Source organism: Acanthopagrus latus, chromosome 4 (assembly GCF_904848185.1).
Source record: "Acanthopagrus latus isolate v.2019 chromosome 4, fAcaLat1.1, whole genome shotgun sequence".
Classification (NCBI taxonomy): Eukaryota; Metazoa; Chordata; class Actinopteri; order Spariformes; family Sparidae; genus Acanthopagrus; species Acanthopagrus latus.
Window position 1 is genome coordinate 26,168,385 of NC_051042.1, and position 13,371 is coordinate 26,181,755.

The window sequence follows — 13,371 nt, forward strand, 5'->3', positions numbered from 1 at the left end:
TGTCTTGGATTTGGACTACAGGAAACTCAGGAAATTCCACAATCACTACATTAATAATGTATCACTAAATCACTAAATTAATAATAAATCAACATTTGGATGCTGCACAGCTTTTATAATAATAATAATAATAATAATAATAATAATAATAATAATAATAATATGTATTTTTTTGTATTTATTTCTGCCCAGTTGCAGGTAAAGATTGGGCTACACTATTATTAGTATTAGTCTACTTGCAGTTTTAGAGTCCAGCAGGGACTTCATAGGATTGTTTCCAACTAATGTGATTTCTATAACTGCCAAAAGTTAGAAAGTCCAAAAGTCAACATTCAAAGTGTAAGAGAAAAACCTCAATAACCCTGATATGATAGACAAATTTGATGAGCACCTGTTGGTAAATGTTACAGTGCAACAATAACAACCAGGTTAGAAAATGTAATTCAATGTCAGTGTTACTATTTTTAGATTCAGAAATCTGTGAAAATTTTGGATGCGTCTTGGATAAGTTTATGAATCACTAAATAAAGTGATAATAAAATAAACTACAGATCGGTTGAAGGAAGGGGGGGGGGCAGGGATCACAAATGACTGGAGGTATTGAAGCCGCACCATTAGCATAAATATGAATTGTTGGACAACCAACAGAGAAAGCCTGCGTGGAGGGCCAAAGAATGGACAAATTGTTCAAGCTTCATCGAGACACTGTCCAGAAAAATGACTAATAGATTTGCATAACATTTAGTTTAATCAGGCTAATTCTTTCTGTTTATTTCAACAGTGTTTTAAGTCACAACTATGATCCAATGTCACAAACATTCTCATCAAAGGTTGGAGAAACACATTTTCAGAGAATGTATATTTATTTTACATATTTTGGGGGAAACATCCTGAATCTTAAAGTAATGCTCTGTGGTACAGGCTTTATTCAGTTTTGTATTTGAAACAGTTACCTATAGAGGTCATTCAGTCGTCACCACCCCTCACTTCAGTTGAAATGCGAGAGCCTTTTGTGCCCTCCTTTCCTCCTCCCCCCTTTCTCCCTCTCTCTCTCTCTCTCTCTCTCTCTCTCTCGCTCTGCCTCTCTGCCACAGACACACAGCACACACATACACACACACACACTTCTCTTGTTCTGTGATCAGCTGAGCAGCATGAAAGCGACACTCGCTGAGGAGAGGTAGAGTGTCCTCCTTGGTCTCTTGTTTTTCTGGCTTGCTTTTCACTCTCACTCTCATTTTCACTCTTTCTTACCTGTTTAACAAATGTGTTTTGTTCCTCAGAACAGATTATGTATTTAATTGTCCTCGTTAATGATTAGAGAAGTCATTGCAACAGTCGCGGTACAGTCACGGCTCTGTATGGTGTGGTGTTTCCATGCCTGGTTTTTTTGTACTTTGCCAGATCACATTTTTTGGGTCTTCTGTTGTGTTTAGGAACAAGCCTGGGGAATAGTTTCAGTCTGGTTTCAAAACCTTATAGAGACAGTTTCCTTGATAGATTGCATGACAAAACTGAATTGATAAAAGTTTGAAAAAAACATGCACTGTATTAAAACTTATAGTCTCTCTTTTTACATCTCTCTGCAGATTGCTGAGGCCTTTGTCCTTCATGAAGACTGTATCCTTATCATTAAATCTGTGTGTATGCTTTTATTTTAATTTATGCTAAGCATGTCATAAATTTCTCCTGTGAACTTAACTTGCTGCTTGCCTGCTTGTCCATACATGTGTTTTATTATGCATTCTCCCTTTGGCTAAATACTGCTCTATTTTAATCTGTATTATTTCACACACTGCGCTGAGATCCTAAGGATTTGGATGGACTTGTTACAGCTAGGTTACAGTGGATTACTTGTGGCCTCACTTACTTTACAGAAGATCAAATAGAAAAAAAAAAAAACTATTACTGTTTGTTGCCAAAACAAGACACTTGATGAGAAAAGGTTGCTGCATTTACCGCTAATGTATGAGAAAACAATGATTATCAACACTTAATTATCCCAAGATCTCTTTTAGTGAATTAAAATCAAACTAACCAATTGAACTTCATGGCTGTTTACAAAGCAAAAGGTTCTTTTATCGTCATGATTACTTATGGGTCATTATGTAGACCCTCATCCTTAAACAAAGAACCCTCTGTTTTTAAATTAAAATGTTGATTGTCACTGCACAGTGCACACACACACAAGATGAATACAAGAACAAGAGACCCTCATACTAATGCACTCAAAGTGTTACAGACACTATAAAAAAGTATAAAAGTATAAAACTAAGTAGGAGGATATGAATAAGAAAGGCAGGAGAGTGAGCCTGATGAATACATGGACATTTTGTCAATTTTTACTCAGCGGTGGATGAGCGGTGATGCAGTGGGAGGGAAGACATGAGAGAGTCAGAGAGAAGGGAGATCTAGCTTAGCTTTGTCAGGCATGTATATAGAGTTAGTTAGACAGGCAGAGAGAGAGAGAGAAAGCATTGAGCCATGTCAAAGAAGGATTGTATTTTGGCTCCTCATATCCATAAACATGAGACACTGCATCCTAGAGCGCTTTCTCCTTCTATCTCTTTTGGCCTGACTCCGTTTCCTCCTCTTTCTGTCTCAGTTTGTCCTCGTATTTTCACATTCTCAGTTTCTTCTCTCTATTTACCTCTGTGTGCTGCAATGGATGGCGAGAGTTTCAGAGTTGATGGCAGTTCTCTGGAGGGCCTGTTATGTATTGTGCATGTATATGTGTTTCTTAACCTGCTATGTTCAGACCAGCGGGCATTATTGTGCATCCAACTAGAGAGACTCTACCACCAGAGAGTATTGGACAACCTGAATGCGTTACAAAAACAGTGGGGTAATGCTTTTACACACATGAATCCGATACACACATACACAAATTATTGAATATTTCTGTCTATGTAACAACATATTAATATTTGTAATACAGAATTCATATGTTAAACATCTAAAGTGTTTCTTTCTTTGGATGCTGTCTTAAGCAGGAGAGTTCAAACTTTGAATCTGTTTTGGGGCGTCTCTAAAAAATAGAAGCTACAGAAGTAGGAGCTGATGTTCATATAATCATTTTATATAGACTCACTCACTTTGAGCCCGCGAGGTTTCTTTAAATATGTCTTTGTCTTTTGTATGTCTACATGCACAGCTATGAAGCCTAAGACTACTCAAAAGTATAACTGCAGCCTCTGTGTCTCCCAGTAATGTATTTTGATGTAGCTTCACTGATCACAGGATGGAAATTCCATCATGAAAGATTTAAGATTATTGACCCAGATAATATTTATATTTTTATTACTTACAGGGGATCTCAGTTAATAGTCGTAACCATGCTTTTAACTGTATCTCTCTGTGTCTCTCCATCTCTCTTAGAGAGCCAGTGTAGAAGGACCTCCCCAGACCTGGCAGCCCAACATCTGGACACTCTTAAACACATCTGCCAGACGCACAATCGGTCAGTCTACATGCATCTGTGTGTGTTTTGTGTTTGTGTGTCTCCATGTCCTCTTTAGACTGACATGTCTTTTCTTTGTATTGTTTGTGTTACCTGAACCACTATATTTTTTGAAAGGTACACTCCAATATATTGAGAAAAATTATTATCAACTGTTTTAACTAGAGTCAGACAGTAGTGGTGATCAGTTAGCCGAGCTTCATCAAAAGTTTTAAAATACACCTTCCTGCGGTGAACAAGATAATCAAAGATTATTTGTGTCTTATTAATTAACAAACTATTTACAAAGTACTTGCAATATTGCATGAGTTTTCTTTAGAACTTTAATTGTGTACAACTTTGACAAATCATCTTTGAGATGGTGCACATCTACTTAGCAACTATTGGTCAAGCAATCCTTAAAACTGCTTCTTTTTCATCTGAAACAAATGAGATAATAGTGTATAAGACAGGGATTTATAGGAATGCATATTTTTTCACTTAAAACTGAGCAGAGTTCTTTTGCTAACTTATGTCTTAATACACTTTTCCATAACTGGTCAATATAAGAGAGGCACAGAGATCAAAACTGATAGTGATTGTTTCATAAATTATGTTTAACTACACTATGTGGTGACATACTTGAATGTTTTTGCAATATTCCAAATGTTGATTTCACAACATGATAATCAGTTGGCTGCAAATTTGCATTTTAACTTCCATTGTGCTCTGTAATGCAGGTATGTGTGTGTGAGTGTGTGTTTGTGGCTGTGTGGATTGGAGAGGAGTGTGGGATGTGTGTCTGTTGTGCTGTATGCTCATCCAAGTGTAACAAATCAGTCAGGTGAAGCCCACCTCAACATTTTTCAATATTTAATAGTAAGTCCTCACTGTAATATAGCTGCCAGACATACACCCATTCACACAATACACACATACATTTTATGTATGTGCCTAGGCAGGTGTGTGTCTGTTTGTATGTATATCTGTGTGTGTGGTGTGGTACTGCAGTGATAGTTTAAACATATGTCCCTTTGCTGCTGCTGCACTTTAAGACACTTGAGCCATCACAGTGCTAGGGTTTCATTCGCCTAACTCACACACTCACACACACACACACACACACACACACACACACACACACACACACACACACACACACACACACACACACACACACACACACACACACACACACACACACAAGTTGTAATAGCCAGTGAAAATGTGTTTGGGCTAATATTAGATGGGGAGAGTAGAGAAGGGTCAACCATCTTTCACGTCTTCATTTACTAAAACCAAGAACAACCAACACCCTCACCATCTCACTCTGTCTCTCTTTCTCTCTTCTGTTCATAGACCAATAGCTAAAGATGATGTGGTAAGACTTTATTTATCTTTTTTATTGTCTGTGTTTGAGAGTGAGTGTACATAAATAGATATACAAGGGCGAATGAGTGTGCAGTTTTTTTTTGGGTGATTCATGTTACATGTAGATTATTAATGTGTTGAGTGTGCATATATTCATGATTTAGATTTTTAATAAAGTGTAACTTGCAAATCACTAAACTGTGTAGTGTATGTAAATGTGATAATGTATCTCTGTACTGAATGTATTTGTGTTTGCACAGTCTGCATCTCTGGATGTTTTGAGGCCTACATTAGAAGAAGGTGGTGCACTGTTTCCATGTACCACAGGTGAGTCAGTGGGTCATGTGACGCTGTGTGTGTGTGTGTGTGTGTGTGTGTGTGTGAGTACTGTTGGTTGGATGTGCACAATTTATGTCATTAACTTAAAACCACGAGTACTTTCCATTATGGCCAAAGAAGGAAGACCACTGGAAAACGTAATGTGTTGAAAAGTAGGAATGTCATACCTCGATGTCCAACTTTTTCTGGAGCTTTCAACTTAAAGGAGAATTAACTCTCTGCTGCAGTTGAAAGTTTTGGGTAAAAAAAAAACAACTAGTAAGTAGACCTTAAGTCAACAATGAACTTTCACAATTATGTCACAAAATGCCTTGAAAACTGCTTGATTATAATGTAATTCATTTGAATTTGTAGTGATAAGGCCAGGGAAAGCAAAACGATCAGTAGGTCCCTGAAAGCTCTTATTAAAAGGAACAGTTCATCCTGGAATCAAAAGTAAACATGTACTGCTGTTAACCATCTAGATTGTTAGTGAGTTGCTGAGTTTTGGAGAAATCGACTGTGGAGAATTTTGCCTTTTCTTGGGTATAATGGAACTAGACTATTAAGTATAATGTTGGGACTAATTTTCTTTTTACTGCACTACGGTAAATCATAGCACAGAAGGAAGCCTGCATCTACTTATGGACGAGCAGCTTGTGACAGTGCGGGATGTTAACATTGATGGTGTCTGATGGCTGAGCTGTAAAGTTAGCTAGTCTCTCGTCCATGAGTAGACGCATCTTTCCTTCCATGTGTTGATATGGTTGATGGATGTAGTTTGCTAGAAAGAAAATAGTTCCTAGACACATACACACACACACACACACACACACACACACACATACACACACACACACACACACACACAGGAATGTGATGGACTTGTTATCAGATCAAGAAAACCTGTTTTTATGTGCCTGTTTGTATTGGTTCATTTGTGGTGCTGCTTAAGGGTCATTATAATCAACAGTCTCACTAAAAGACAGAATTAAGATGTTCAGTAGTGCTCAAGCTGCTTCCCAACATGTTTTTAAGAGGTTTTATTTCTGTGTAGGATCTCTGGTTAATATCTGAGAGCAGTTATCTGTGTCTGTGGTAAGCAAATCATTGCTTCTACAGACATAAAGCTCAGCTTTCATTCTTTTCTTTATGCAGCCTGTCAGGTCGACGATGGCATGGAGCAGAGAGCTGAAGACTCCTCCCATTCTCAGAGCGGCCGTCCAGTCGTACCCTCCATTAGTTTAACTGATGGGCTCATTTCACCTGAGATCTCTGAGAAGGACGGGGAAGACCCTGACAGAGAATTAGAGGGAAGAGACGGTTTCCATAGATCTCAGCTGACTGACAGGCAGGGCAGCAACAGAGGGGTAGGAGAGATGGAAGGAGGGGTAGGAAACACCATTCCAGTCACAGGAAATGTACTGCACCCCTCGTCATCTGGAGAAATGGATCAGTCCAAACCCGCAGAGCAGCAGGGAGGAGATTTAGGTCTAGCACAGGAAAAGGAGGCAAGAAGAGAGGAGGAGGAAGGGGACGTGGAGGAAGCAGCCGAGGCTCTGGAGATGGAAGAGGAGGGAGAGGATGAAGAGGAGGAGAAGCAGAAGAAAAGAGGTTCCCCTCTTTGTCAGGAGGATCTCCCTGTGGAGACTCTGGTCAGTGGGGCAGAGGTAGAGGCACAACAGCTGCACCAGGAAGCCCTCGCTGAAGAGAAGGTATATTTATCAGAATTACTCCGAATATAGCTTTAAAGATATTTTTACCAAATATTTTAAAAAATAAATCCAAGTACAATAAATGTAGAGAAATCCAGTCATCATGTTAAGTCTGTGTTATCTGTGAGTTTTTTGTTTTGGCAGTAATTTTACACTGTAGTTCCCTGTAACTCTGTCACCAGGAACAACTTGTTTACTTTTGTTAATGAGGTTTAAGTTGTGTTTCGTTTAGTGATGGTGGTGATTGCAGCTCAGCCTAACTACCCATTTCCTCTCTTAACAAAAACATTGTTGCTATTTCAGGAAATGTGAAAAGGATCACTTCCTCTATTTCAGATCATTCCTGTGATTACCTTACCTAACTCGCATACATTTTAATGGCTTCAATCAGAATTGTGTTGTAGTTTTTCAACAGAAAGTAGAAAAACAAAAAGGTTTTCTGTCTCCATCTGTCCCTTGGTATTTACGTTATGACTTAATTCCATTATCACTGCAGGAGAGCACTGAAACCTGCCTGCACCAGGAGGCCCACCTTCCTCAAGAGGCTCCTATCAAACAGCAGGAGCAGGGTGAGGAGGAGGAAGAGGATGAGTACGAGTACGAGTACGAAGTAGAACAGGCTGACATCATCAGAGAAGCTGCCTCGCTGGACGACATGGCTAAGCTCATCACTGTAGAGGAGGTGTGTATATTGTCAGGCATCTCTGTCACTCTGCCTTACTCATCCACAGTGGAAGAGTGAGCTCATCCGTCTTTTCACCTGTTAAGTGCAGCTCATATTAAATTTGATTAGGTGTGCATGTATGTAGTGTTAGGATTATTTTGTACAGGTTTGCTTGTACCATGCTGTGATTTGTTGCATTCTATCTTCCTGAAAGCCTTAAAGATAAAACAGTGGAAGAACCAAAAACACATTTGAACTTTAAACTGGGGATTTGATGACTATTTTTAGAAATAGACTGTAAAGAATGTAGATGTAATCGACAGCAAAGGGCCTGGTTCAGCCCTAATGTTATTACCTATCCATTACTATGACAGCCAGGCAGCCGATTTGGAAGCAAATGTAATCTTAACTCTGGTATGCTGAGAGAAGTAGACTTTGAGAGCAAGGTAGGAGAACTATATATGCCATGCAGTGTGTCGTGCACTTGGAAGCAGTAGGTAATTTTGGTTCCCTGTTTGAGATCCTTTCAATGGGTTCACTAAAGGTGCAGAATTTAATCTTTTTGGAATTTTCACTTATTTCAACAAATAAGGAAGATCTTCTTGGTCCCACATGTTTTCATATATGTTGGATGTTTCTATCTATGAGGAATCAAACTGTTAACTGAGTGTAAACATGCAGTAGAATGGTGTCTGTAGTGTTTATTTCACTGCAGAGGGAAAAGGTGTGCTTTAAAATTTTACCAAACAGATTTTTGACGATTTAGACTCATAGCACATGTGTCTGAACCCACCAGGTGAATGATGGCATTATAACTACATGATGATAAGCAGAGCAATTGCTAAATATGACAGGTACACCACCACCTCTCAGCCAAAGTTCATTTTTAGTCGTATTATGTGTTTTTAACCCTTTTGTGTCAAGCCTGGGATGATCATTCCGTCCAAAGTGCATAAGTTGTCTCATAGGAAAGCAGTGTCCATTACTGTAAGACTGACTATAAATTGGAGCACTGTTTGTGTTAGTGAGGGTTAAAGTTTGTTACTGCTGGTCGGGTGATGTACTGACACCTGGTGGACATGGCTGATGAGGGACACCCTTTCTTAGTTCTTCCTCATAGACAATGTTGCCAGTGTGTTAAGATTATATCAAACTGTATTTTATGTAAATATGAATATTGCCTTTGTTAACACATGTGTCCATGCCTTCTTACATCTTCTTGTTTATATTTTTTTTTTCTCAGCTGTCTCCTGCCTCTGGCCTGGTCTCTATTCTGAAGAGGCGGAGTGTTGGCGTGGACAGTATGAGTGTGTCTGCCACCTCAGACCCCCGACCTGAAAAAGCCCCTGCCAAAAGACGTGTCCGCTTCAAAGTCCCTGATGATGGCTATGAGCAAGGTTAGTGTGTGTGTTTTTTGTAACATTGAATGAGTTAAAGGTCCAGTGTGTAGGATTTAAGGGGAGTGAATGATAGAAATGGAATATATTATTTACTAGTTTTAATAATCTGAAGAGATTTTTATTGTTATATTCAATCTGCAACCTCACCACTGGATGCCACTAAATCCTACATACTGCACATTTTGTGTAGGCAAGATAACCTACACCAAATTTACAAATACATTGCAACAAAAAAATTCTAAAAAGTATTGATGAACTCCAACACCCTTTCTCTTTCCCGTTGTCCCTCCTCTTTAGATGTTGGCGGTGGGGACTCCTGCCTTCTTCTCTTCCTGCTGTGTCTGGTAACGGTAGTGATCAGTGTGGGTGGCACTGCCCTTTACTGTGCTCTGGGCGATGCCCACTCCTCAGTCTGTCAGGACTTCTCCAGAAATGCAGACTTCTACATTGGCCAGATACAGCGCGGAATATCTCACATCCAGCACTGGTTCGGCCCCGGGTCATAGCAGCAAACAGTTTATCAACATTGTGGATCCACCGGCCGTTCATCATCGCAGGGCCCTGCAGTTCCTGCTACTTCCTCGGACAATGTCTTCTGAGGTAATGGTGCCGGGCAGCTGCTACAGTCCCTGTCACTGTGCTGAGCAAGTGGCTATTATGCTGTGTAATTGGCTAAACAATTATATCAGCCCGCTCTTCTGCATTTTTAATGCTCTTTGAATTCAAAAGCAGGGTTCACTGAGATTAAGAGTCAGTAGTTTGAAAGGGAAAGCAGAGCAGAGAGAGAAAGATAATAGCTGGAAAATGGAAACTGCATAAGAGAAGAGGAAGAATGAACCTTTCTCAACCCTGCCCAGATTAAATAAATTAGATATTCTCAAACTAGGTTTTTAAGAGTCCCTTGAACACAAGTTCACTGTCAGCCACTGACACTCAAGTTTGAAAAATCACTGGTAAATAAATCAACCATGGCTGGATACAAACTCTCACTGACTCACACTGGACTACAAGACTGCAGTTATAAATAAGAAGTAATTACAGCTACAACCCGCTGAGATGTAAAAAAATATATATATAATGTATAGTTTGTTAACTGGGGGGACAGAGATGCTCTCTCCACACACACTGCACAAATGGGAAGTGCCGTAATGGGCATTTCACAAACCGCTGCAACCACTAGTGTTGCTTTTATTGTTGACTTTTTTAAATCACAAATGAAATTTTAACATAAGCAAACTGTTCTGATGTCTACTACTTGGAATGAAATCATTATGTCTTAATCATGTCTTAATCAACATTTGAATGAATGTTTGGAGTTTAATGTTTGCTTTCAGACATCTGTTGGGCATTTATATACTGTCAAAAAAAAGGGGTTGAAGGGTTATTTTGGTAATGATCAACATTGAGCTGCTAATTGACAACAGGCCCTTCAAATATGTCCCATGGGGGAAAATGATCATTATTTTATTGCAATGAGCAGATGATGATGACCTCTAAATCAGCTGCACAGTACTCTATGTGATCTCTCCCCCGTGTACATATTTGAGTGTCCTGTCGCTGCGCTTTTCTGTCTAACTACCAACAATGCATTTGCAGTCAGCTGACATGGCTGCCACTCGAGACAAAAAGTCCAAACTATCCATTTATTGGTTTCAATGAGCTAGATTTAGCATTGTGTAGCATATGCAACATGTACAGCAACACAGTGCACCTCTGTATATTGTCAAAAGAATGTTTAACATGTTGCACACAGAACTGGTACGACTTTTCTTCTTTTTTTTGTATATTGCAATATTTCTACAGGCATTGTTGTGTTGGTTCTAGGCTGAACACAGGCTTTACATGGTTTTACACTGTTTGATCAGAAAGTAAATATTTCCATAGCCACAAGCCGTTAAAGTTAAATGGTAAATGGACATGTATTTATAGAGTCAAAGTGCTTTACAGCCTTTGCCACATTCACCCATTCACACCCATTCACACTCTGATGGCAGAGGCTGCCATGCATGGTGTATACCTGCGATTTAGAGCTTCCTAACCAAAGTGCCCCACAATATTTCTATGCTCAGCATTCACACAGCCACTCTCACATGAATGGAACAGCCGTCTGGGACAGTTTGAGGTTCAGTACAGCCAGTAAACATTATTTATGTACGGATAACTCGAACAGAGAATACCGCACTCTTAAGCTGGTCCAGCAAGGTTTGGACCACTTCAGTTAGAGAAACTGATGAATGATAATTTCACAATTGATGCTTAAACAATAATTACTCAGTGTGCTTTATCGGTACAAAACTTGTTGTTGATGAGATCATTTGAAGCTCTGTGTCAGTCCAGCTCTGCCTGCCTGTCTGTTTGCTGTTTTTATTCTGGGCATCAGTGTGTGATTGTTAATGTTTCCATTGCCTTTTACATTTTTTTTCCCCAACTTGATAATTTCTGCCTTCTTAAAGAATAATCTACTTAACATTTTCCAATGATGTAGAACATTTTGTCTAATGTGCTTTGGAAAAAGACTTAAACTTGAAACCAAGCGTTCATTGTCACACCAGTGCTTTAACTTTTCTTTTTGATCATTTTAAAGCAGAAGTCTTACTGGGCTAATTTTCACTGCCTTCATAGATTGTATCTCTCATTTCAAAATAATGCAGTGTTTCATGTCAAATATTTTTCCTTTTACTTGCTGTAGTAGTGGATGCCATAGAAGAAGCCCTAGAAAAACCACATATCTCACAAAGGTCTCAATTGTCAGGATGTAAAGAAAAAACTAATCTATCAAAAAAAGGGGTCATTTTTGTGTCTTACCTATGCATTTATAGCAACATAAGGCTGTATCATCTTTTTTCTCATGTCATGTCACTCACAAAAACTGATCATTTGTTTGAGATATGAGGTTTTCCCAGGACGGAACAAATAGATTGAGTCTTGTTTTTATTTGCACATGTCGTCTGGCTGGTTCAGATGACCATTGTTCAGAAAACCTCTTATTTAATCTTCTGGATGTTTTTAATTATTTATAATGAGAAGGGTGTCAAGTTTAGGTGGTTAAGGAAAAAAAAAAGAGATGCATCCGTTTTCTTTAGTTGATTACATTCAGGTTTTTAATTTTTTTTTAATCACCATGTTTTCTTAAGGAGGCCTCGATAGAGAATTTAATTTCTTATTTTATGTCTGAATACCATCATCTGGGCCATCATTATATGTGTTTTATTTTTCATTAATTTTCCCTCATCAGTTCCTGAAAATGATTTGAGACGTGTGGATTGTTGCTGTCATTATGATCTTCCTCACACAGATTGTTTAAAGGTTCATCTGTAACCTTAGAATAAATCTTCATTCGTTTTAGCCAGTTGGTTTTTAACGGACAAGTAGAAATGAATGAATGAAAAGTTGTAATTTTTTATGTGTGGATCAGCACCTGATGTGTTTTATGAATTGGTCAATGAACTCTTTCACTTTGTTCTTACAGATTGTAATAAGAAGATGAGGTTTTTATTTTTTCCTTGTTAAACAACACCTCCTTCCTCGTATGTCTCCTGTTAAAGCTGTTGGGAAAAAAAAAGTTGTTGTGAGCCTCCATTTTGTCTTTTCTGCAACAATTCTTACCAATGCTCTTGTTCACACAGTTGGAAGTTAATGGGCCAAACTTGGTATTCAGACATTTTGAAGCTGAAACGCACCTGGTTTCAGAATGGAGAGCTCAACAATGAAACTGCTGCAAGATGAGTCCAAGTAGCCTGTCTGTAAATCACACTGCGGGTGTGATTGTCTCAGACATGTAGCCATACATTGTGTCCCCTCTTGTAGCAACATTTGGACAACATAATGAATAGTCTCAAACTCAGAAGGGCTATGGCCACAAACTTTTATATGGTCACTTTTAAAAAAGTCTTGCATTGCGTTTCCATGTATCTTTTTATTGTAGAACAAGTCGGGCTTCTCTGACACATGATGCATGTTTACATTTGCTAAAAAATTAACCTCATGAGTCTGAGCTGTATTACATTTAGATCTGATGCATTTATCAAGTGAAACATAAGCCCAGTGTTTGTTCAATCTTATGTAAATCACAAACTTAACTGCAGTTTACGCTTTGCCATGGATGATGGCACCTGATACAGAAATATTTCATCTTCATTAAAATGTACTGCTCATTTTGACTGAAGTGAAGTCTGTGGGTTCAGAGGCTGTTCCGGGTTTGGGTATTCCTGTGGTGTGTTATGTAGTTGCGATTATACGCTGCATACTGAGGCTCAATCAGTAATAATTACAAACCAGTCTGTGTTTCAAATATCAGATTGTGAGATGATAAACCTTGGTAACGATCTAAGATAGCAGTCATCAACCTGCAGCTCTTCTGCCCCTCTGCAGTGGCAACTGTCATAGAAATGAATCATTCCTGATGACAAAAAAGGATGTCCTCACACTGAAATGAACTTCAGTCTAAATTAAATTGGAACTACC

The 13,371-nt window shown here is 38.8% G+C and overlaps 1 protein-coding gene across 5 annotated transcripts in view; it reads left to right on the forward strand.

The window, feature by feature from the left end:
• cnsta (consortin, connexin sorting protein a) overlaps positions 1 to 13,371 on the forward strand; it is a 37,339-nt gene that overhangs the window by 8,084 nt on the left and 15,884 nt on the right. For 4 of the 5 annotated variants that reach the window (XM_037095009.1, XM_037095008.1, XM_037095012.1 and 1 more), the window contains 9 exons: positions 1,590 to 1,620; positions 2,759 to 2,845; positions 3,379 to 3,460; positions 4,799 to 4,820; positions 5,071 to 5,137; positions 6,287 to 6,843; positions 7,340 to 7,525; positions 8,751 to 8,904; positions 9,205 to 12,484. In XM_037095009.1, coding sequence (XP_036950904.1) covers positions 1,590 to 1,620; positions 2,759 to 2,845; positions 3,379 to 3,460; positions 4,799 to 4,820; positions 5,071 to 5,137; positions 6,287 to 6,843; positions 7,340 to 7,525; positions 8,751 to 8,904; positions 9,205 to 9,413 — 1,395 coding nt within the window. In that variant the 3' untranslated portion in view covers positions 9,414 to 12,484. Of the gene's footprint in view, positions 1 to 1,589; positions 1,621 to 2,758; positions 2,846 to 3,378; positions 3,461 to 4,798; positions 4,821 to 5,070; positions 5,138 to 6,286; positions 6,844 to 7,339; positions 7,526 to 8,750; positions 8,905 to 9,204; positions 12,485 to 13,371 lie in introns of those variants that run through there. The other variant, XR_005074587.1, reaches the window with a different exon arrangement.